Below are 25552 nucleotides of genomic sequence, written 5' to 3'. Positions count from 1 at the left end.
CTGCAGCGGGCAGGAGCAGTGCTCTCGTGGGTGTTTGCTTCTGTCTTCGTGTGTGTCAGCCCCACCTCCCTGCATGGCTGAGAAGCTCAGGTCAGGGGTGCCTCAGTAACTCAACTTCACCATGACACACTCTGCATCGGGGTTCTGCAGAACTCCTTATGGCACAGTGTAAACACTTCAAGATCCTAGGTATGTGTGCATCAGTGTTAAACTTGCTAGCCTGCAACAAATTCACACAAGAGATCTGTCTGTCCATTGATGGGAATCAGGAAAGGAGACAGATTCTAAAATACAGAATAATTCCTTATTTTATTCATTACTCCTACAGATAAAATATGCTGTTTGTCTGACAAGAAACTGGGGAGAGAAAGTTAAGACAGTATGAAATTTTATTCAATTTTAATAACTTTGTAGGATCAAGATTATTTTGAAGCAGTCAAGGAGAGATGATAATTCTTAGCCTGCTAGCTGTTGGTCCAATGTAACTTTGGTAAGGCAGGGATGAATGGGATAAAAAATTAAAGATACTGACATAATTCCTGTGCATGAGACAGAATGAATAAGTTTACATGGGAACATTTTAAAGGGTTTAGGAAAGAAGTTACGTATACATATATATAGTATGGAAATCTGCCCCACATTGGAAATGGAAATGTGAAGGAATTTAAGAAGCTAACCCAAAAGAAGTTTGTGGTCCTGGTAACATAATTTGATTTGTCTCACACTAGCTACTAGCCATGGGATGCAGGAAAGAGGATAAGAAATCGTAATGGTTCTTAGATCTTTTTAAATATATGTATGATTTTTTAAGGGTGCAGAATGAAGTTGTGTTGACTCCTATACCTGGTTTTGTATCAGCAGAATTATATGCAGCTTTTCAGTTGTGTTTATGGTGTCTCTTCGTCCCTGCCTTCCTAGCATGTTCCCATTGCACATTATGCCAGTTCATGTGAACAGCTATTTTCAATATGCAGATGAAGTTATTTTTAATTAATGTACATGGTCAACCTGTTCAAAATGCCGTAACTGCATATTTTTTTTGAAAGACACATTTTGCAATTTATGGCAGGATTTTAAATGAATTTCAGAGTGATGTCTGGGAAAAAAAAAATAAAACAAAATAAACCTTCTACTGGTTATGAACCAAAATTGCAATGATGTGGAAGTCACTAAAGCAGCCTGCTATTACTTATGGTTAAAGAACATAAAAGATGCCTTGCAGCAAATCAAATGTAATGTAAGGGGAAAAAGCAAAAAACCTGCATTTGAGAGAACCACAGATCAATTGTGAGGGTGCTCTGCACAGCTTTTTTGTTGGTTCCCTGGCAGAAGTAGGTGTGTCTATGCTGGGTCTTCAGTGTTTCTCAGACTGCTTTGATAGAGGTAGCAAGAGAGACCCTGGTGCAGCCTTCTGGACTTTTTGCTCCAAATCAAAGCTGCTTCTTTCTGTAGCAGAACAACACTTCCATTGCTAGGCAAGTCTTTCCAGGCACAGGCACACACCTTCTGCTGAAATTCCAGCGACTGATTAATCTCATCTAGTTCCCTTTTTTCCCTTCAGAGCACCAAGTTGCATTCTCATAATTTTATACTTAGGAGTAAAAGGCCTTTCTGAGCAAGCTTCCCAAGGTCATTCAGAGCTCCTCAGGCTGATGATACTAAACTAATGGGGGGGTTTAGCATCTTTACTCCAATCAAATTATGTTTTACCAAAAATATTCTGCTATTTTCTTATTTTTTTTTCCTTTTTCTGCCCCCTGGCAACTCAGTCTGTCTGGTTAGCTCTTGTACAAGTTCTAAATATATTTCTCAAAATCTGTCTCCAGATGCATGTACAACAGCTTTGGTTGTACAGGTTGGTTGTTTATGATGGAGGTTTATAGTGAAGCTAAAGATGTCACTTTGATACAGAAAAAGAAAGCTAGATAAAATCATTTTAGGCAGGAAGATTATGCAATAATATCTGCAATGATATGTTAGTCTAATAGCAGTCTGCTTTTAGATATTTCTAAGCATTTAATTATAAAAGGTTCCTTTTAACTCCTTAACCTGCCTGAGACAGGGATCTGGAAGGATTAAAAATGGCTTAAACCATGAGACTCTCTTTTCACTGTATCTTTAAAATCACACTGTCAAGGAAAGTTTTGATACAAGCATGGCTATTTGTGATTATGGCTCAATGTATATCAATTTCCTATTGATTGTGGCCTGCTTCACTGTTGTTCATACCTCTCTAGACCATCTGAAGGGAAATTCATATGTCCTAATACAACAAATATATATTGAAGATTGTGCAAGACAGAGATTTAAAACATATTCTACACAATTTTCTTCATGGTTTGCAGTAAGCACTGCTGATTATTGTAAATTCAAAATGTGTGTCTTTCTCATCAGCTGAGGTTCAATGAAATGCAAAATATGGCATAAAATATAGCCTAAGGTGTTATAAAATACATCAAGCTGAGTCCTCTGCACAAAGTTCAATAAGTAAGTTCCTTCAGGAATAGTGTTGCTTGACCTAGTAAATGACAGCTGAATATCTCAGAGAGAATCTAAGCCAGCATCTGATTTTACAGCAGCATGAATCAGACAACTGTGTCAACAGCGATACATGTTTCATCCTATTTAGATTGAAAAGGACTTTGGTGCCCAGCCTTCAAGCTATTGGGTAGTTACACTGGCTGGTCACATTCCGAAAAGTGAAAATTTTGTTTTTCGTGCAGTTGGGTAAGTGGAATGAATGTCCTTTCATCTGTACCAGTAATGAAAACATGCAGAGAATGTTTCCATTACAGTTGAATTCTGTATGCAATTATGGAATAAAACCATTAAACAAAGTGAAACTTTTCCCAGAATTCCCCTACCACATTCAAATATTGTGGTAACTGACTCTGAGTTTAAGAATTCTGATCTTCTTTTTATGTCTCAAGTAGGAACACTATTTGTCACATTTGTTCCCATGTCTTTTAAATTCCAGATTTGCATTTTCAAGGCTTTTATTTATAAAGAGATCAGCCAGTTTTTCTACATTCTACAGGCTTGGCGCCAAAAGAAGGAAAAGACCCCTACCAATAGAATTTGGATCCCAGATCTCTTCTCTGTCCTTCTAGCATCTTTGTGAATGTGAAAATGTGAAATGGTGTGGTGGTATTTCATAATTTACAGCAGGGCTTCAAACATTATGAGCTTAGAGAATATATTCTCCTTTCCTTTCCAAAGTGGTAGTTGTACTGCACTACTGTGTTGGATATAGAAGAATCACCTCTTTCCCTGCACTACCCCATACTCTCACTAACATGCCAGGAAATTAGGTGTTTGTTATAAATATCTGGGTGGTGTTATGGTCAGTACTCTCATGTCATCCTTGAGCAGGTTCTGATCTGCAACTCCAAACTGCTCCAGGATCTACAGCTACCATTCCTAGAGATGTCCTACCATCCTGAGATGTCACAAGAGACTCTGGTGAACTGTGGTATTATAGTTGTGCTATGGAGCTAGTGATGAACCTCAGCCAAGTAGTTCCAAGGTGGATTTTTGAGTATTTTTTTAAATTTACTCTTGATTTTATTAAGGCACTTTTACATGTTTTTTTGCTGAGGCAATGAGGAAAGGAAAGTTACCGAACCACCTGCATGTTCAATGTGCATTTTTCAACATATGTGATTCTCTGCACCCTTTTATACCATGGTTGTGCCTTGGCAGGTTGTGTTCAGAGCTGCTGCAAAACTACTCTCATAAGGGGCACGTATGTGGGAAAAATTTATCCCATGCTTCCTGATGCAAAGAAAGAGGAGTATCAAACAGAAGGGACAATGGCACCTATAAAGAGCACAAACAGTCTGTAATGTAGTGAAGGAGACAGTTTAAAGAGAGGTAGTACCTGGAAAGGGAAGCACTTCCTTGAGCGTAGTTATTTTGCTATGACAGTATCTGTATTCTTCATGAACCTGAACAGTCTTGGTAGCAATTTCTAAGGTATGTAATAAATACTAGTGTATCAGGGCCTCTGAGAAAATTCAAAAGTTCTTTGGGACAGTAAGTAAGTGAAGTGAAACCTTATAAGGTGTTTTTTTTTCTTAAAAGCTTAGCCATCCAACTAATTAGCACAGAGTTTAAGTGATGGACTTAAATTGCAGCGAAGATGTTCCCCGTGTTGTAATTAGATGGGAAAATCCCTTGCAGACTTCAAAAATTCTAAGATAGTTGATTTAAAGAGTATTTTATGCCATATAGATTCACGAAACAATTTAATGTAATTTATAGAGGTTTTTATGGTGTGGTTTGAACATTAATAGGGTTCTATTCATACCTGTCTGGGAATATGGGTATGAATCACCAAATGTTGCCAGTCATCAGTGATGCTCACATCAGAAATTCATGTAGCTGTGCTGTGGGCAATGCTGCAATACTGAAAAGTCATAGACTCGCTGTGTAACATATGAGTGATTTGATATGAATATTTTATATTAATATTATGCTGTAAATGTTCTGTAACAGATGATCTCTTCCATTTTTCATGGCTGTACAAACCACTAGGTACGGCAATAAATTTTGGGGTCAGTTAAAGCTGCATACCTGCTGCTTTAACATACCCCCAAACGTTATTGTTGGTGTGGAGAATTGCCAGTAACTTCTGACCTTGACCATGACTGTTCAGCCTTCATTTTTCTCTTTTCTGAGCTTGCTTCACTCTTCTAGAAACGTTTCAATATGTTGTACTAAGCTGCAAGCATGACAGTTCAGCTTTGCAAGATCTTTCTAACAAGAAAAAAACCCAAAAAATCTCTCTAAAATCTCTGGTTTAGATTGCATTTTATTTGTCATCTTTTATGAACAAATTACGAAATATACTTCATTCACAAATTGGAAATATTTACAATTTCTTTACAACAAGGCATTATTGAGGTTTTGATTTATGGCATTCTTAGAGCATTCTGTCTTTCAAAACAAAGACATCGGTGTTGTTTTCAGCAAACTGTTCATTTACACTCTGGATGTGAAATGGGAGTTTTTTGGAAGATTTGGAGATTTTGCACTCTCTTTTGATATGATCTACTGGGAAAACTGAGGCAGGATACATTCAAAATGTGAGGAGGGGGACTGTGCAGATGTGTTGCTGTACCATGCCATGATCTGAAGCCATCATATTACACCAGATGCTGCTAAGTGGAGAGGAGAAAAATATTCTCCTGAGCCATTCTTCCTCTGCCTTCTCCTTTGAGTGGGCTAAATGCAGTTCAGTTTATTTTCTTTTCTGATTTTTGAGTCTTCATGAGAATAAGAGTCTTGCAAAGTCTATTTCAAATACTATCACAATTCAGAAAGATTATTCAGACAAAAAACTGAAAGAGAGTAGCCAGGAAGTGAATAAATATTGTATATCCGCAAAATGTTTAGGAGACAAATTTTGAACATGGTTCTAAAAGGGAATCGCAACTGTGCTGGTCTGCAGTTGTGACATTTGAGCCATAAAAAGCTAAGATAGTTTCATTTTCTTAATTTCTTGGAGTCTGTTTTTTTTCCTGAAGAAAATTCTAAAACCACTTCCTTCCATGGAACTTTTAAAAATTTCTTAATATACACTTCCATTATAAATCAGATGTGGGCCACCATTGCTTAGGTTGTCTGTCATTTCCTAGAAAAAGAATAGAAAACATTGCTTAAAATTAGAATTATTGTAAGGTTTTCAAAATTCAGTTATCTAAGGTTGTGATGAAATTTGAACGAAGTCTTAATTTCAAACATTTAGAAACACTTTAAATTTTTATTTAGCTTGATAAACCTCATTATAAAAAAAACAAAAACAAAAACAAAAACCAACATTTTTTTCCTATAGAAATTAGGTACATTTGAAAACTGATAGACTCATTGATAGTGATTGAGGTGGACATTACACTTAGACCACATATACAGCATTGATGGCATCTGTACAAGTCTGTTGTCCTTTGCAATTGCACCAACTCAAGCTTGTGTGCTGATCTACAAAAGAACGAAATGGCACTTAAGTCTCTGTTTCCATTCAAATCTCTATCTGTGCTGACATGCTACAAACAGATGCCATTCAATGCTTGCTGAAATAGACATTTGGGAAGTAGATCTAGATCCAAACAGGATCTAAGGGTTTTAACTGCTCGTTTTCCCTTGGGATGGGACTGATTTAGTTTTCCCTTCATATACCAGTTTACAACTTTTAGCAGTTTGGGGATTGCTTCTCCAGTGGCAGGTGAGTCATCCCAGAGCAAGCTGACCGTCTCATGAGTCAGAATCCTAAAGCACCTAAACCAAAATTTGTTCGGAGATAGATTTTCTAATTCTCAAATTGAAATCCAAACAATACCCCCTTAGCAGCTGTCTAAGCATAGAGATGGCGACATTAATTAAACAGTTCCCTGATCTTCAAGGCTGCAAAACCACATTGAGTTTATGGTTGGAATTACCTTATTCTGAGCAATCCCAGGCCTATTTAATACCAATTTGAAACTGGATGAAGAAATAAGTGATCTGCTACTTATGTCCAATGACAGAGAACATTCAGCTATGGCAAGAGGAATGGGTACAGGTAAATATGCAGCTTGGAGTATTTCTAAAATTCAGGTAGATGAAGTGGAGGTGCCAGTGTCAGAATCATTCTAAAATAGCTGCATGATGACCAGAGGCTCTTCTCTGCATGGAAAGATTAAATTCACCTCTTCTTCCTCCTAGCTACACTTGGAGAAAATGTGGAATAAGGGATTTGTTTGTCCCCCTCTCTGTGGAAGCTTCTGTAAAAAAAGTGAAGCAACATTCATTGGGCTAGACAGAGAGAGAGAGAGAAAAAGAGAGAAAGAGCCCAACTCTATGGCATAGTAGCTGAGATTTGTGGTAAAGAGAAGAAAATTATATGACCTTGTCCTTATTACTATCTTACTCTGTCTCTCTCTTCTTTGAATCCACAGCATTTGGCAAGAAGAGACCAGAACTCAGAGTAACATAAAGCTAAAAAGCACTGATGCCTCCTTTCTTAGGTTTTACCAGCTACATTTTAAAGCAAATCACAGGACTTAATTGTTCCCTTCACAGTTTTTGAAAAAAGGGGTGTTCTAGTCTTCCCTACAATGTAAGCTTAAGCTCATCAAACCAAGTAGCATTACCAATTAATACTCCTGAATCATGCATAAGCTTCAGAGAAAATCAGGTGTGAAACTAATTTTGAGTATTTTCTACCACTCAGGTCTCCATTTGCAGATGATGGTGTTGGATATTTTGGTATTGTATTTGATATTTGGTATTTGGCCTTATTCTCCTCATATATTGAAGAGGAATGTGCATGCCTAACACTAGACTACGGATCCCAGTTTGGGAGTTGTCTGGCACTATCATTTGCTTATTTGTGGGTGCCCAAAGCCTTTGTTGGATCTACACAGAAGATATCTGTCAGCTGGGGAAGAGACCAAGAATACCAAAGCCATTTAATAGTAACTATCAGTCACCCATATTTTGATAGTAATGATCTGTCAGAAGGCTATTCATGAGCTTCCTTTTGTCAGCTTCACCACTTGAATTGTCTGCAGACATCAGCTATTGGAATATCACCATAAATTCAGAAAATATCAAACCCCATTTATTTTCCCCAATATTTCTACTTAAAAATAAAAGTTAATTTTTAAAAAAAGTTGTTGAATTCAGGGAATGAAGGAGCACACAGATTAGAAGCAGAGTGAATCAATGGTGGCTACATCCAAATAAGAGTATTTGGATGCCTGTAACTAGGGTGAACATTTTAAATACTCAACTTACTTCCAGATTGCAGCGTTCACCACGTAGAGTTATGTCACTACCTGGAAGCACCATTCCTGCCTCAGAGTGACATCACAGCATCAGCCAACTTTGATTAGCTGAAACTATGACTTCCTCGTAGAGGTGGCCCTTCCTGAAGTGACATAACAACATGGTCGCTCCCTAGTGTTCAGCGTACCTTGGAGGTAACTCTGGTGTCGGGGGAATCACCGGACAGCTGGGCAGGTCGGTTATTTCAATACCCCTCAATCTCTAATATAAATATAACAATTATACAATAAATATAGCACAAACAAATGCACATGCAGTACATGTCTACATTACTGTATATCAGTATAAATATACAATATAGTCTTATATATAAAACACTTAGCTATTTTCTATATTAGGGTCTAATTTAATGTAAGTTTTTAGCTATATTTTGTTGTCTTTTAGGGGCATGCCATGAGCTAGTGTACTCAAGCCTGCCATCAGCAGGCAGTGTATGGGTCTAAGAAGTCGCAAGCCAGGCCATGTGTACATGCATACTTGGCTCCACAGCAGACATGCCAAAGTCTGCCATCAGTGGGGCACAACCCAGATCTGCTGAGTGTGTGCAATAGGGTTGCTTTGCACGTACACCGTGGCCCTTCACCCAAGATAAGTGGACACCTGGCAAGGCCTTGCTGCTACGTGGCAAAAACCTCAGTAGCTCAACAGGCCAGGAAGGTAGGCAGTGAACAACTGTTACACATGGTCATCCTCACCCCAAATTGATAGGGTTGGCAGCTTTTTTTTTTATTTTGAAAGGTTTTTTTCTTTCCAAGCTGTATCTTCTTCCTTTCCCTCTCCTTTTCTCCCATCTTTGTCCTTGTTGAGGCAAGAGTTTCTCTGAAAGTCAATATCTAGCCTTTCATCAGCAAGACCATCATACTTGCCTAATAGCTCATAAGAATTCTTCATTTTAAAATGAGATGGAGAAATGTATCTCATCTGTTGATTTTATCACCCTGCTTTATGCTGTAACTGCTACTATTTAACTTTTTAAAACCTGTTTAAAACATCATCTTTTTAATATGTTTCAAACATCCTCTTTTCAGAACACATTTCAAACATCATCTAAGATTAATTCAGTTTATAATTCTACTTGGAGTCTCATCTCAGTTAAGAAACCAAAGAATAGTGATGAGTTGTTTTTAACTGCTATATCATGTTTTTTCAGGGAATCTGAAAACAATTCTACAGTCTGAGCGAACTAATCCTTACTCTGCTCTTCAGAGGTTTCAGTAGACAACAGACTCTTGAACTTAACAGTAATGCAAACTTGCATGTGGAGGTTTAGGTGGGCAGTCCACTTGACTTCTGTTCTTTTTTCTGCTAATTTCTCAAATGAAAGGCATTGGATAGATACTGAGTCCAAATGCAAAACACAGGGTTACAGTGAACATTTAACTACTCAAATATTATTCATATCTGTTAAGTCTAGGAGGTAATTTTAAGAATTCCATTCCATTAATTGTTTTGGTCCTATGGGCTCAGCTTTGGGAGCTTCAGTTTCAGCACCTAATTATGTTCCTATGCACCTTCTTTTAACAGGCTTCCTGTTAATACAGAAAGGAAATAAATTCCCAGTGCTGCAAATGAGACCGGTTTCATTTGGGCATCTAAATATGCCCTTAAATACTTAGGTTAAGTCACCTACATTTGTGAACTGTGGCTTTTATGTTTAAATAACCTAATTTATAAGCTGAGTACTTGGGAGAGGAAGAAATTGATTGAATCCTGGAAGCATGCAATGATGTGGTTACAGAAAGCTTTCTGTGCTTTTTTCACAGTACAATACATGACAATTCATATTAATAAGGCTTCCAATTATTTAGGAAGTGCTATATTTAGCAGCTAAGCCCCTGAATAGCTATACAATGGAATTATGTTGAAAATGGATGTACTTCATTGAAATGGATGTACTGCAAATATACAGTACCTAAAAATAGCTCCATATAATGCAACATAATAAAGCTTACACAGAATGGCAGCATTTCATTTTCCAGAAGCTCTTTCTCATATAAAACTGAAAACTGAATGCATGTCTTGCCAATTATAAACATTAACACATACAGTAACATTTCAGGAGAAGCAGAACAAATAAGGGAGGACACACAACTCACTTTTTCTGCCATTTCATGGGAGTGATGCAATGAATGTTCTCTTTCTGAGAACATTCGCCTTTGTTCATAGCTGGCTAGCCGACAAGTGAGCCATGAAGAAAGGGTGCAACCACCAATTCCAATGCATGCAAGAGACATGGAGGCAAGATGCAAAGAATAGAGAGCAGATGACTTCTTTGTCAGGGCACGAAGAAATTGAAAATTTAAGATTCCTCCTATTAGTCCACAGATGCAACAGGCAGAAAAAAGTATCATCTGTCAGGAGAGACAAGAGAGGTTATGTCACAGTAACATTTTTCAGAGATGGATTAATGCATATAAAATGTGAGATAACAATAGTTAAATTCTTTGATAGCATCATTGGCTGCAAAACACTGCACAGACACTCGCTCTTAACTCTTAGCTCCCACATTGCTCCAAGGGAATATATTACTTTCTGGTATACAAGAGTTAAGATTGATGTTGCATGTATAAAAAAGTTGGATAAAATGAGATAAAGATAAAAACTATTCAGTGGAAGGACTGCTAGAACACAAAACTGATTTCCACCTGTTCATGCAAAGCAGTAACATGACAGAATGTGTTGTAATTTTCTATTGTGCAGTTTATCACCCTGCCTCAGGAGTGAATGACTCATGTATTTGTAGTGAATCTCTCTTGCTTTGTGTGCATTCTGCCTTTGCCTCCTCCTCAATTATAATTTATTCAGTCAGTTAGCAGATTGGAGGATTTCTGAAGCTTTTTTGGGGTCTTTGAAAGTGTTCAAGGTGAATGTGCAGGTCAAAGAAGCAAAAGAAACAACAAAGAAATCTGTGATGCTGCTTTACAGAAGGTCAGTTTGGTAACTGTATGGTTGATTGGTTGGTTTGGTTGATTTTAACTTGACTAAAATGTTCCTGGGAATTTCAGAAAGCTGTGAAACAGGCTGCAATCAATGAGACATTTTAAAAGACCTCCTATTGCTTTTAATTGCAAAGATGTTACTGTTTCAGGATGTGCATTAATCTCCAATGATTCAGGAGCAAAAGACCTTATTATGGAGACAAATGATTGTATTATTCACTTCCCTTGACACTGCTGACCTGTTGGATGATGATCTAGATGGGCCTTTAATGTTTCTCGATATGGCTTTGTATATGTACTTATCTACTGTGGTAGCAAAAACTTAAGGAGCCTTACAGACTACTTCTATACACAATTGGGATGAGGATTTCATCAGTAATGTGACATTGAGGATGTATATTGCAGTCCACTGGAAAGTGACTATTCCATGAGACCTCTGGAACAGATGGCTTTTAGAAACTGGCTATGGTACACATGTTTTAAGAAATGTGACTGCCATTTTAACAGAGTTTAGGGTAAGTCATTGATATTAAAAAATAATTGGAGAGAACTTTTGATTCTCATCACACTTATGCTTGTTTTATGTGACTTCCATGTGCATGTGGCAGAATAATCAAGCTGACAGAAAATTAGGACTGGCATTATCACTTACAATAAGATCATGTCTTTAACATAGTTCTGCTGTGACTTGTTGAGTAACAACACCATTTTGCTGCAATGAGAAAATGACTGTACCTGAAGAGACATCCCTTTAAAACCTACATACACGTGTTTCAGATTGCTAAACAAACTAAACACTTAACAGCTATGATATCTAGAAACTAACTTGGTCAGCAGCCTTACTGAGATGGCAACCCAGTGTTGGTTTTTGAAGGAGAGAAGATACAGTCCAGTGATATTACTGAGAAACATTTATTGACTTAACATAAATCTATGTCAAGTGATTTCCAATCAAAGTTTATCCAGATACGGGTAAATAGGGATGTGTGGCTTAAATAGCATGACCTTGTTTGTTATGACTATTCCAAAATGTTGATTGCTTTTTTTAGATTGCAGACTTGTAATTTTTCTAATCATTTATCAAAAACCCTCGGATGCAGGAAACCCCCAGTAAAGAGTTCAAATTAGATAAGGAAGCTTTTCAAATACATATGTGTTATGGATGCAGAAGAAAAACTTACAACAAGTCCAGATTTTTTTTTGGCGCACAGTATTCCACATACGCCGCAAAGCAGGAACTGCAAAAAAACAAGAAACCAAACAATTATTTCATCATTTGAGGTATGAAGTTCAAATCCCTCTGTGTTGCTGTGGTGGTGACCACAGTTTTGGCATTGGTTACAGTTGGCAGTATTTTTGTCACAAACCTTATGTTTCAGGAGGTTGTAACTCAACCATAAACACTCTTATTAGATAAAAAACTGGAATGAGAAGTTCGAGTGACCATGATAACTCATGAGAAAAGAAAGCAAATCTGAATTTTAAGCTGCTTAGATAAACAAGTTGGAAAAAAAATCCCCAGTGTTGCAAGCATAAAAATGCCTTTTTACTGTTTTTCTCTCAGAAAGGTTTAGCAAGGTACAAGTCAGTGATCCAAATAATTTTCTTCTAAGCATAGCATAGGGACTTAATGCCCTGATCCTACCATCTGAACCACTGAAGGATCACATATGGACCGTTGTCTTCAAGACAGTGGAACTCTGGGCAAGAATATAATTCAGTCATGTCCGTGGGTGCAGGTGTAAATATGAGTACATCTGTTGGTGTCACTACTCTGGGCATGCAGAAAGATCTGTTTCAGACTCTTGATAGCCCAGTTCGCAAGAGAGAGCGTGAAAGTATCTGTACTTTTTTTTTTATGTCATTCTCTCACACAAACTGATCTGCTAATTGTAGCATCAAGCATCAGGAAAAAAAAAAAATACCAAAACTAGAAAAGTGCCTACCAGCTGATAAAAATACATGATAATGCTTAAAAGTGACCTCTGACAAAGACCAGTGATGTCCTCTGATGTCTTTTTCCTCCTACAGAAAAGTTTAACAAGGAAAATAATGAATAGTCCCCAGGGGAGTAGGAGCTGCAGTAGTGTATGAAAGCAATAACGCCTTCTCCAGGTGTTAGCAATACTGTCAAAAGATTTTGTTGATACCTCATAAACTCCTTTATTAAGAAATCTATGCTACTTATTTTCAATAAAGCTAACCCTACTCCCCCATTGGGAAGTAATTTTACAGTTTGAAAACACTATTTTTCCACACCATTTTTGCATTGAGATAGTATTTCTAGCAAAAGGCTCTGCTTGACTCTGATTTAGAACTAAATCACATAAAAGATCTGGCTGTTACATAAGAAATTAAAAAAACCCAAACAAACCAAAAACCTAAGAGTTTCTATACAGCATTCAGGGTCTGTGTAATAGATTGCAGGTACTTCTTATGCACTCTAAAATATTGCAGCTTCACTATTTCAGTTGAGGAGTTGCTTTAACTCATCGTTTATATCCCTCTAACTAAAGTAGTTCGTGTGTATAGCTAAGTATAAACCCTGAGGTATCTATTTACTCTTAGACTCATGAAAACAGTTCCCCATAAAGAATGTAGATATTTACCTTTACACTAAGCATGGGATGTGAATTTAGTACCAATCTGATGATGGAGAGGGCTGGGTCATGTGGACCATGGTACTGAATGGCTCAGGACATACCAGAACACACAACTGGGAACTGCTGCTAGAACCCACTGACTGGAATAACAAAAAACCAAAACAAATCACCAGGGGAAATGCCCCCTCTGCAACCTTCCCACAGGCAAAGAAGATTTCAGCTCATCACATCTGCTTCGTAAGTGTTCACTCGGGCTTTCTGTGAAGTTTTTGGGGTTTCACTTCCAGTCTTGCCATTGCAGATTGCTTTCAACTGAAGGCATGCTTCAGATTTTCACGTCGTGTTTTGTATTTCTCAAAATGCAGAAACCTCAAATTAAATTTGTTGAAGACATCTTTGTAATTAAGTTCTATTCAGTCAGACTTGATAAAGTGGATTAATAATATATTTCCTCTCTGTGGTGATTGAATAGGATTGAAAGGAAATTTTTGTGTATAGGAAAATTATTTAGTGTTGGAAGAGATCATCATAGATAGTTTTAACTTTTTAACTAGTTTGAAAAATTGTGGGTTTGATAATTTACCTTCAAAGCTGAAAGAAAACGTCACCCATTTTTTCAGGAATGCTTTAATTCTGCTCCACTTTGAGTCAATGAAGCTAATCTATGAGCCCTAAAGTACCAGTTTCTCAAAACAAGGGGTGACTGTTCCATTTAAAGTATCTGACTACCTGGAGTAAAGATCTGAATGCAGCCGTTAAATGTACATTAAGTTGGTAATGATACTAAACTAGGAGATACCATGGACTCAGTTAAGTGCAGAGAGGCCTTACAGAGAAATGTGAATAGACCTGAGAGCTGAGCAATCACCAACCACATGAAATTTAACAAGAGCAAGTGCCAGATTCTGCACCTAGGAGAGTGTAATCCTGATCATACATAAATATTGGGGGTCAAGAGTTTGGAAAGCAGCCTCAGGAAAGAGATCTGGGTGTCTGGCTTGATGACAAATTGAATGTGAGTCAGCAGTGCCCTGGCAGCAAAAAAGGCCAACCATGCCCTGGGGTACATCAAGAACAGCATCACCAGCTGGTTGAGGGAAGTGATTGTCCTGCTCTATTCTGCTCTGGTGCAGCTCCCTCTTGAGCACTGTGTGCTTAGTTGGAAGCCACAGTATCAGGAAAGCATCAAACTATTAGTGTGCCCAGAGGAGGATGACCAAGATAGTGAAAGGCCTCAAGGGCAAGACTTATGAGGAGCAGCTGAGGTCACTTGGTTTGATCAGATTGAAGAAGAGAAGGCTGGAGGGTTCTACATAGACTCTACGTAGACTTTACATAGTCTACACCTTTCTCAAGGCAGGCAGCAGAGGAAGAGGTGCTGATCTCTGATGATCAATGATAGGGTACAAGAAATGGAGTGAAGTTTAATCAGAGGAAGGTTCTTAACTGAGAGGGTGCTCAGTCACTGGAATGGGCTCCCCAGGAAAGGGGTCACATAGCACCAAGTCTGTCAGAGGTCTAGGAGCACTCTGGGTGCTACTATTAGTTATATGATTGATTTAGTGTTAGGTAGTCCTGAAAGGAGCATGGGGTTGATAATCTTTATGGTCCCTTACTACATGAGAAATTCTACAATTTAATGATAATATTGTGTTGTATCATGTATTTTCTCTCTCTACATCTACAGTATTTGTACATACAGGCAAGGAATAACATGTTCCATAGTTAAAGAACTAAAAGAGTTCTGTGTATTCTAACTCAGAGGAATTGGATATTCACGCTTCCTCCACACTCTTCTGTTTAATCTTGAGGTCATGCCAAAGTTTTATAATCCGTATGGCTATGAGATAAACAAGTTGTGAAACTGAATGCACTCAAGTGCCTGAATATGTTAAAAACCTTGGAAGAAAAGCATTCGGGCAGTAGCAAAGCATTATTGTTATTTAGGCTGAGGGGTTTTTTAAGATGACAGTGTATTGCATTCATAGAGAAAAGATTTGCCCAAACCCCAGTATGGATACTTATTTATGTCAGCTAGCATTTTGCAATTAAAACCAGTGGATGACTTTGAGCCACAGGGTCAGGCAATTATACCTCATGCAAAGCTTTGAAACTTATGAGCCAAGTTTACCACTCTCTTCTAAGGCTGATTCACTGGAAACAGTGGGAACCTGCTGTATGAATAGAGTTTTAGTAATACCCATGTCTCAGGAACACTGCCTATGTAGAGTTTCTTTAGCTAAGCTTTTCAATGTGGCGACATCTAGAAAGGTTAGAATTTCAGTGGGATATGATGTGATTCACTCTGTTCTCTGCTTTTTGATGGCATAGAGACTTAAGACTTTTTTTTATTATTTATTTTCTTTTTTTTTAAGTGGTGGTGCTATAGGAATTTCCTGTAAACTTTTTGATGTCTCAGTGTTGTGATCAGCATAAGTGAAAAGTGGATGGGAGAAACTACACTAGCTCTTTGTGCCAGAAAAAGGATGCAGTAAAAATCAGATTGAAAGTGTCGTTTACTTAGAATCTTCTATTTTATAATATCGCCAACTGGAATACAGCCATCAGGAGCTCTCAATTCTTGGCTATCCTGAAAGACTTCATGTCAATATGTCATAACAATAAAACTTGTTTTGTAACTGCTGAGCTACTCTGGACTATAGTTTACCCTTGACTAATACTGTCATGGTGAGGACTTGCACTTTTCTACTTGATCACTGATTATCCTTAATCAATTTTTACCAACCAATCTGATGGACTCTTTAAATGTAGTTATATTTTTTCTAACCATGTATTTCCTAACCATGTAACCTAACTCACCTGAGGTAAGTTAGGCAAACAGACTTATACTGAAAATACAACAAATCAGGAGTGGAAAAGGAACATATCACTGAAGATAAATTTCTTGTAAAGAATGCTCAGTTGTTGAAGTGTTCACAGCTCATGCAGAGAATAAGGCTAAAACATTTCATTAAGGATAAACTAAGTTAGTAAGCTCTACAAAATGCCCTGGAAGCCAGAGAGGGATGTCTCAATGTTGGACTTACATTTTAATTATTAATCATAATAAAAAAAAATAAAAATAAAATGTTAAAAGACTGAAAGGCTCACTTAAAAACCTACATAGATCACAAATTACACTCATACCCTATTGATTATAGGGTTACTTTTGGTTCCAGACTTATTCATACCTGCTATACATACATGATTTGTGTCAAGACTAGAAGAGAAGTCATGTATTGAAAGTCTTGACTCAAGTCCAGAGAAGGGCCAGGAAATTGGTAAGAGGGCATGAGCACCTCCTCTAAGAAGGTAGGTGGAGAAAGTCTGGGCTGTTCAGCCTGGAAGAAGAGAAGGTTCAGAGATTCACAGATTGACAGAATATTCTGAGACTGAAGGGAGATCATTGGGTTTGCAAGGAGACCTTGTAGCAACCTTCCAATATCTAGGAAGCTGGAAAGGGACGCTTCATCAGGAACTGTAGTTACAGGACAAGGAATAAAGAGGTGTCTGGAAGAGGGGAAATTTAGACTAGATCTCAGGAAGAGATTCCTTACTGGGAGGATGATGAGGCATTGGAACAGCTTGCCCAGAGAGGCTGTGGATGAACAAACCCTGGCAATGTTCAAGGCTAGGTTATAAAAGGTCTTAAGCAACCTGGTCTAGTAAAAGGTGTTCCTGCCTATGGCAGGGACAGTTTGGACTAGATAGATGATCTTTAAGGTCCCTTCTAATCCTTATAGTATGATTCTGTGATTCTTTGAGTTTATGAGAATGTATCATCAAGCAATACACAGGGGCACAACCCTTCTTGAGTGAATGAAAAAATCCAAAGAAAGATACTACAAAGCAAAAAAGCTACTTAGAGACTGAGTGCCTCAATCGCAGTTTCAGTGATGATTCACCATGGACACACCAAAGTCAGAATCACTATAAAAGCACCAGTGTGATTGCAAAGTGATGCAATAGTGTCTGTTTGTCTGTGGAGCTTTTGGCATTTCCACTGCAGCTGTACCTGATAATGTTCCATATGCATATTGGAAAACATCTCTTTTTGTCTGTTAAACTTTGGAAAAGAACCTCAAAGACCTCCCAGAAAAGGGAAATGTTTATTTTGAGAGTACTTTAATTTACTTTATATTGAATATTGCCTTGAAACAAAACCTCAGATCCAAAACCCCATAGATTTTGGTAAGAAGGCTAAAATCTCAAATTATATTCAATTTCTGTGGTTTGGATCCATCCCTATTTCATATTTTCTGGAACAAAAGGCTTGGTTTCTCTCATTTCATTCTGGAAAATGTGTACTTTGTCCCTGGTATTCTGAAAAAAAATCCAGTTTTAGTTAATCTGCAGGAAGCCAAAGATTTGTTTCTTTCCACCATGCAGAAGAAAAGGAGCTATTTTTATTTTGCATCTTGAAGCTAAGAAACTGTTCTGTCTTATGTTTTGAAAAGGCAAAAGCAATGGTGAGTGTAATTCCCTTGAAAAAAATGAAAACTGCACATAGAAAAATTTCCTGGACACAGGCTGAACAAAATAGTAGAGCAAACCTGTTGAATATAAGGACAGCTTGATCCCTAGTCATTGTTCATGACAAAAAAGACAGCTGAATTGTATACACTGCATGGAAAGTCCTCTATGGGTCACCCATATGTACCTGATGAAACAGAGAAACAGAAATTATTCCAAAATGGAATATAACACCATGAAAACACAAGTGTATCATACCTATTCAAATGACACTCTACTTGGAAGACTAAGCCATCAAGACAGAACTAACAGCTTCACTTTATCTACCCTTGTCAGGTAATGAAGCTGCATAAGCATGTGACTTCCAGGACAATAACCAGGAATTTGAAATTAGTAATGTAAAGGAAGAAAGATTCTATTTAAAAATGTTGTTTCAACTCCATCCAAATGAGAAAAAAGCTGTAATCCCTAATGGATGAACTACGCAGAAATCTGTAATTGTAACTCTTATTCAAAGCAGTATTTCAGAACAAAGATTCAATTTTCTTAGCACAGACATAAAGGGCACAGATTCTACTCATGAACACAAAGACATCAAACTAAATAAAAATTACAGTAAGCAAGAAGATCAAGCCTAGGTATGAGGTTTGCCTGTTACCTCCACAGAGAAACACAATAATCTCTTGAAAAAGGGAGATGGAAACATCTAATGATGTTGCTGTCCCATGCACGTGATCGTGGGGACAGGAATGTCTAGCTGGCTGAAAGGCATCCAGAAACAGAACCAGAAGCAACAGCAGTGCCAAAACCCAACCCTGTGTCCCATCAAATGCTGAGAGGGGAGGCTCTGTTATAACTGAGGCGTAGTGTTAAATCGTGTCTAATCTGAGCCAATACCTCATCTGGCAGTGTGCTATTGCCTCTTATCAGATCAGGTTCTGCTACACTTCTCACTGATTCAAGCCATATGCAAGCAGTTTAAATTCCATCCCAGTCCCTATGATTAGTGTTTCCACTCATCTGGTTATAGACCTACAGAGATGCTTTAAAAATGGGAAATGGTTTTTATAAACAATCAAGGAAATTAAGAAGTGTGTTTCTGAATCTGAAAGTTTACCTGATGTCAGTGATTCAAAAAACCTCCATCTCTAAAAAACACAATTCTCAGTGCAAAAGAATAATGTTTACTTTTTGTTTGTTTAGTGCCTATCAGAATAACAAATAAATATAAAGTTTTTTGTTTGTTTTGTATCAAGTATTTGGTTTAGAGTGTGCTTACTTAACTCAAAAAATTAAAAAATGAAAGATTATTCCTTGCAGGTGAATTAAAGTCTCATTGTAGTAAAACATTTAAGCATATGCTTAAGTCAGTCTATATTCAACAGATCCTCTAAATACAACCCAGGAACTAGATGGACTATCTTCCAGCTTGGTTTGTGCCTCTGGAGTCTCCAAATAATAAACAAAACCTACTGAAAGACCTCAGCTGAATACAGTGAATTGTCCTGGCTCCATGCAAGGCAAGAAGCTTCCACCCTTGATATGTCCTTCCCCTCTCTAGGTACAGAACTCTTTCCAGCTTCTACTGAGCTCACTGAAAGTCCTGTGATTCATTTCATCACGAGCGGGAGCCAGACAGAAATATGGTCAGTTTGATGAAAATGCAATGCATATGTTAAAATAAAGTAGGATCACATCTTCATTTTGTTGCATGCTAAACAATAATGTAATTTTTTTAGTGCTGTTTTTGAAAAAAAAAAAATAGTTTGACTGTTCTTTCCAAACTAAACTTGGCAACAGTTAAATCTAGATGTAAAATTTAGTGGTTTAAAATTTTAGGCCACCAACAGTCGAATTTAACAGTCTAAAAAGTTTTTCTTGCTCTGGGAAAGTCCATCCAGCCTGATGCTTTATCTTTTCCTTCAAATATTGGTTAAAAAAAAAATAAAGTAATTTAAATCTAATATTTCAAGTGCCAACTTGGAACGAATTTCTGTAGCCAAATGCAGATTTTTAATGGGCAGGCAGACTTCCATTGTGATAAAATCACAGATCATGGAGACAATAATTCTGCCTCTATCTACAGACAGGCAAACAGACCACTACAGAAAGTGCATATCTCTCAAATACATTCAGATATTTGCTTTATAAGGGAGGAAATTATTACTCTTGGGGGCATAGCCATAAGTGAATCATCGGGTAACTCTCTCGCATATGAAGATAGATGGCATATTTGTCTAAAGATGTGGCTTTCGTCTCCCCTTCTCTCTCTGTGAGGGAGACTCATTTACAGCAAGGATTTATTCACCACTGCAGAATAAATGAGGATTAGAGCCATACACATGTATGTGTGTGTGTGTGACTATCTATTCACTACTCATAGTGATAGTGATGAAACCACTATGTTCTAAATATAGATAGAGAAGTATGTCACCATAAAAAAAAAAAATAAAATAAAATAAAATAAAAAAATCTGTGAATACTTTTTGGTTGATTGTCTTCTGACTTTTGTTGTTTGTGCAAAAGCCTTTGCTATGGATGCTGTCATTCTTACTGTGATGATTGTGTCACTTGCTATAATTAATAAAAACTTTTATCTGATTAAACCATATCACTCTCTTGAGTGCATTCATAACAATTACTACGTTATTGTTAGTGGTTCAGCATTCTCATTGGTTGAATTATTCTATAGTATGTCATATAACTGAATTGGAATGGTGGATTTCAGAAATATCTCTCAGTTTCTGAGAAACAAAGAAATCTGGGAGACACTGATTACAGCCTGTAGAATAGTTTATCCCAGTACAAACATAAAAAACAGAAATAAAATTCAGAAATCAACAACATGTGCACTTTAGGGTATTTGGAACTGTTTTTGTGGGTTTGGTTTTGTTTTTAGCATTTTTTTTGCAAGTTAACAGCCATGGCTTATTTTAAAAAGAACAGATTGGTGATGATGTAAACTGGATAGTTGTCTCCACATGCTCCAGACAATTTGAGAAGATAGTCACACCTTCAGTTGTTTTCTTATGGCTACTTTTTAAACAACTGGTACTATTTTAATCCAATTCAACTCCAATGAGAACAACAGATTTGAGACTTATTTTTTTCCCATTTTTATGTATTTTTTTGATGCAGGCATTACCTATGCTTTCAATTTCTTCATTCTGGTGTCCTCTACTTTCCCTGGCTTGCTTGTACATAGTGCAGGGCATGCAATGATCAGGGTACTTCAGCCCGTGCTTTACTTTACTTGTATCCATAGTGCTATGGATGGAATTCACATGGTTAAAATGAAGTGTGTTAGTAAATCATCTGTCTGAATGAAGGCAGTGAACAATAAGAACTACTCTTTTAATAGAAAAGCTAACGTTTGTCAAGTGCAAAGTATCATAGGGAGGCAAGTATAGAAGATAGAATGTGCATGATTTTTAAGATGCCCAAATTTTAGGAATTCAGGTTAAGGTTTCCATGGTGATGCTATCTTCATCTACTTCCTTATGAACTTGGGTCTCTGCTGAGTTCCACCCACATAAAGGGATAGAACAGGGTCAAAGGTTTTCTGTGCATTTCCAAGTAAATTGCAACAGGAGGAATGACACTGTTCAACTTAAGTGTTTTGTATTTTAACATGTCAAAGAATTAATTTTTCTTTAATGTCCCCTTCTTTTCCTTAGTGTTCACTTCTCAAAGGAAAACCCTTATTCAAGAATGTGAATTGGAAAAAAATAACATATTTTACGCATGACATCCTTTAAGACAGGCAACACAAGATCAGTGTAAGCTACAGTGAGCAGAAAGGAGGCTTATGCCACTTCTGCAGCAGGACAGTCCTGAAGGTTGTCTAAACAATCCTTTGTCCAATTGTTTAAATTTGAAACTAGTTACTCATGGCCCTAAGCCATGGAGAGAACAGTAAATCTCCCTGGAAAACAGTAAATCTCTGCCCCCTTTCTTCACCTGCTAGTCCCTTAGTTAGAAGAATGCAACCTAACAGTTTGAACTGCTGGAGCAGTAGAGAGAGGTATAATGGTGACAATTTAGACCACAGATCTTTAATTCAAGGAAAAGTAAGTCAGCCTTTAGAAACATGTCACCCCACGCTGCACATCACTTTGATTTTCTCATTTCCTCTTCTACATGAAGCTTAAGCTTCTTGCTTCCACTTTGCATTTTCTTTGAGGCCTCTCTCTGCCTCTCCAAGCTGCAGTTTTTGCTCAGTTCCCAGCACTGGATGTCAGCCTCTGCTGGCTCTGGCTGTCAGCATCTTTTGCCCACTTGTTACATTTGCAAACAAGTCCCTTTGGTTTACCTTCCATGCCTCTGCAGTCACACATGAGAATAATTTCCTATAAACATCTGCAAAGCCCCTTCACTCTCCTCTGTCTTATTCCTCTCTAAAACTCCACCTATGAACAGTTCTAAATCAGCCAGACTGCTGATGCAACCACCTGTTATACCACTCAGTTTCCGTTTGTTTTTTCTTCATACTCACACTCTTTTACATTTTATCTGTCTTTTACTACGATTATAATGTCCTTGGAAGCCAACATCCAATCTAATAGAATCTTAATCTATGCCTAGTACAAACTCTGCAGTAGCAGCATAAAATGAATGAGGCAGTTATGCAGGAAATGTGCATCGTCATGAAATGATATCAGCTGTGATAGCATTGTCACAAAATGCAATCACTGCATAAAGTACTGATCTCACTGACTGATCAAAGCTCTTTGACCTCACTGAAACCCAGGAAACTGACCTTTGCCATTAAATCATCAGATAGACACATAGTTTTCAGCAATTTTTTTCTTCATTTACAATGATTGGAAACCTCCCTTTTTTAAGTGATTTTGATATCATCATTACCTGTTGGCCTGGTAATATCATTTCCTGTCTGATCTAGTCTTCATTTCCATTTCTCACCTACCTGTTCTGCAGTGCAGAATTAAATATGTGTTTATATACTGCCAAAAATATTTATCACTTTTGTCAAGAATTAGTAATTATTGACAGTGGGAATATAACATGCAGCACTTTGTCTGAATGAATATATAAATTAGAGGAGGTTACGCTGGTGAATAATCAAGAGTGTTTTACATTTATCATGTTATCTGAAGCAAAGCAAATAATCCTTTTAGAAATACTGCTGTACAATACAAGCTGGCCAAAACCAGCTTTGGACGTCAAAAATGCCCACTCATGTTTAGACTGAACATTCAACATTTTCCGTTCTTTGTTTCATAAATATAAATAACCATTTGGAGGAAAATTCTTCCTAGAAACATGCATATCTCAAATGAGAAAAATAAACATTTTTGAGAAGTGAGAAATGCTCTGTGATATGAACATGCTACTTCTATTAACCCATTACTGGGTTTTTTGGGGTTTTTTTTGGTACATTTTACAGGAAGCTCAGGGCACCCCATACACAAGAACATCTTTCTCCTTTTCCTTCCCAATGCCTCTTCCTATTTTTCCTCCAAAAGCTCAGGACTTAGCTAGCATACCCTTGACATTTTTTAAAGCACCTTTTGACAGTCTCCTCATCATGGACAGGGCTGTTCTTTTTAAAAAGAAAAACTCACAGTCAATTTAAAAACCCTAAGCTACGCCCCGGGTTTCACGCGAAACATCGAAACATCAGGCTTTCCCAGGTGTGAGAGGGGGTTCAGAGAAAGTTCAATTGCTCGCAGCAGGACTGAAAAATGGAAAGGAGCGCGAAAGAAGAGGTCTCCCCCCGCCCGACACACACACACATCTGTCCCCGCCGTGCCTCCCCCTCGCCCACCACTCTGCACACCGTACCCCAAGCACATCGGAAATGGACCCGGCGCCGTCGGGCAGCATGCACTCGCGGGAGGGAAGGGAAGGGAAGGGAAGGGAAGGGAAGGGAAAAGGGGATGCCTTCGCACGGTCTGATCATCACCATAAAGAGTTAAAGAGAGAGTGAAATGGCTAACGTACACACACCCCGCTCCATACCGGAGAAGAGTCTCCCAGCTGAGGTTTATGCTCTGTGAGGACCAGGCTGAAACTGACCGCCCCCACGGCCACGCTGGACACCCCTAACCCTATCTCCAGCACGGAGAGCACCAGGAGGCTCCCGATGATCTGGCTGCTGGTGCACATCCTCCCTCGGTCATCCTTCCTTCCCGATCAGCCGGGGAAACCGCGCATCCTCCTCCTCCTCCTCGGGCGCTCCCGCGGCCCTAAGTCGCCCCCAAACTTTTCTTCCTTCGCCGGCAGCCGGGGCGGAGCGGCGCATCCGCGGCCGGCGGGCGCTACCGAGGCACGGCGGGGCGGCCCCGAGCGCGGCCCCGAGCGCGGCCCCGAGCGCGGCCCCGGGCGCGGCCCCGAGCGCGGCCCCGGGCGCGGCCCCGGCTCGGCGGAGCTCTCCAAGGTGCCGGGCCGGCGGTGGGTGCGCGGCTCCGCGCTCCTAAGGGCTGCGCCTCCGCCGGGAAAGTCGACCTTGTCCGCTCGCCTCCTGCGCTCTCATTGCAATGACCTCACCGGGATTTTTCCCCCGCTTCTTGTTTCTCTCCCCCTTCTCTTCCAGGGCTGGGGGGCGGGGGGTAGAGGAGCGTGGCGAGCCCAGCCCGGCTATACTTATGTATGAATGCAGACCCAATGCTCGGGCAAGGCGCACGGCAGCCCCGCCCCAGGGCCACAAGCACGGCACCTTGCCGGTCCTCCCCCGGCGCTCGCCCGCTCGCACACCTCCGCCGTCCCGCCGCGCTGCCGGACGCGGGAGCCGTGCCAGCCGCAGGCGCACCCCTGAGAGGTCACCCTTCTCCGAGTGGGGGGTCCGCAGGCCTCCCTCCTCTCTCCTCCCAGATGCTGCTGTCAAAATTCAGGAGGAAGCCCGTCTTCCTCTTGTATTAGTTAAAGGGCTGGAGTATGCCGTGTCTCACCGCCGCAAAACTCTGGTCTTCCGCAAAACCCTAGTGCCAAAACAGGCGATTTCTGTAGCTGTTCCTGTCACTCACAATGGCCTGAACCGTATCCGTCCCAAAACAAACAAGCAATACATCAAAATAGAACAAGAGATTCCGGGCTACTTGAGCCATGCTGGATTGCTTAGTAACAATCTTTATTACTGTGCCTGAGAATCAGAGAACGCTTTGCCACTCTGACTACAGTTCTTCAATCCAGATGTGTTGCACAACACAGACACTCAATCTAGCACCTTGGCTTTCCTAAATATGGATCACTGACATTTGGATATTTACCTTAAGAGGATGGCAAAAGAACTACATAGACAATTACATCTCCCAAATCTATACCAGGATTCAAAAATATTGGCATCCTGCAGGATTTAATCATTTCCCCAATATACATGCTAATTTTTTATTCTTATATGGAATCTTTCTGCAAAAAAATCTGCAATTCTTAACCTGTATATAAATCCTACACTCAGATGTCAGAATCCAGAATGGCAGTCTAGACTTGTCCAGTATTTCATGGTGCAATTTGGTAGCAAGAGCATAAGATTAGCAAGGTCCTGGCTGAGTATTTTTCTTTGGACATCACAACCTGTCCTGTGTTTTGAGAACAGGTATTATATACACTTGAGAAGACTGGATACACCATTGCAGGCCAGATTTTACTTCTCATTTGTAAAGAACTTCAGTACTTATTTGTGGTGAGTGGAGATAGTCTGGCATCAAAGTCTGTCACCTTATGGTGTTTATGCTTTTTAGGTATCCAAGA

General features: G+C 39.0%; 1 protein-coding gene across 3 annotated transcripts; it reads right to left on the bottom strand.

The window, feature by feature from the left end:
- Nucleotides 1–5558: 5558 nt before the first annotated feature.
- On the bottom strand, nucleotides 5559–24095 carry TMEM196 (transmembrane protein 196). 3 transcript variants are annotated; one of them, XM_014248461.2, is made up of 5 exons: nucleotides 23807–24095; nucleotides 11948–12004; nucleotides 9924–10178; nucleotides 7955–8028; nucleotides 5559–5635 (listed from the first exon to the last, which is right to left on the bottom strand). In XM_014248461.2, the coding sequence occupies exons 1-5, from the start codon at nucleotides 23969–23971 to the stop codon at nucleotides 5629–5631; spliced, it is 558 nt and encodes a 185-aa protein (XP_014103936.1). In that variant the 5' UTR covers nucleotides 23972–24095; the 3' UTR covers nucleotides 5559–5628. The 3 variants fall into 3 exon arrangements, with proteins under 3 accessions (XP_014103936.1, XP_005518920.1, XP_087915971.1); XM_005518863.3 differs by having other exon boundaries at nucleotides 23813–24095; XM_088059845.1 differs by having other exon boundaries at nucleotides 23825–24095.
- Nucleotides 24096–25552: the final 1457 nt, after the last annotated feature.

Source organism: Pseudopodoces humilis, chromosome 1 (assembly GCF_049639895.1).
Source record: "Pseudopodoces humilis isolate 2021_Gansu_Grassland_sample_001 chromosome 1, ASM4963989v1, whole genome shotgun sequence".
Classification (NCBI taxonomy): Eukaryota; Metazoa; Chordata; class Aves; order Passeriformes; family Paridae; genus Pseudopodoces; species Pseudopodoces humilis.
This window is presented reverse-complemented; position numbering and strand designations above follow the sequence as displayed.

Bases quoted from the DNA above. Each gene is read 5' to 3' on its own strand.
- TMEM196 (XM_014248461.2), bottom strand. From the start codon at position 23,971: ATGTGCACCAGCAGCCAGATCATCGGGAGCCTCCTGGTGCTCTCCGTG. The intron at 10,179-11,947 runs GTAAGTTTTTCT...CTCTCCTGACAG, and splicing joins AAAAAAAATCTGGACTTGTT to ATGATACTTTTTTCTGCCTG. The intron at 8,029-9,923 runs GTGAGTTGTGTG...TATTTATATTAG, and splicing joins CCCATGAAATGGCAGAAAAA to AGATTGAGGGGTATTGAAAT.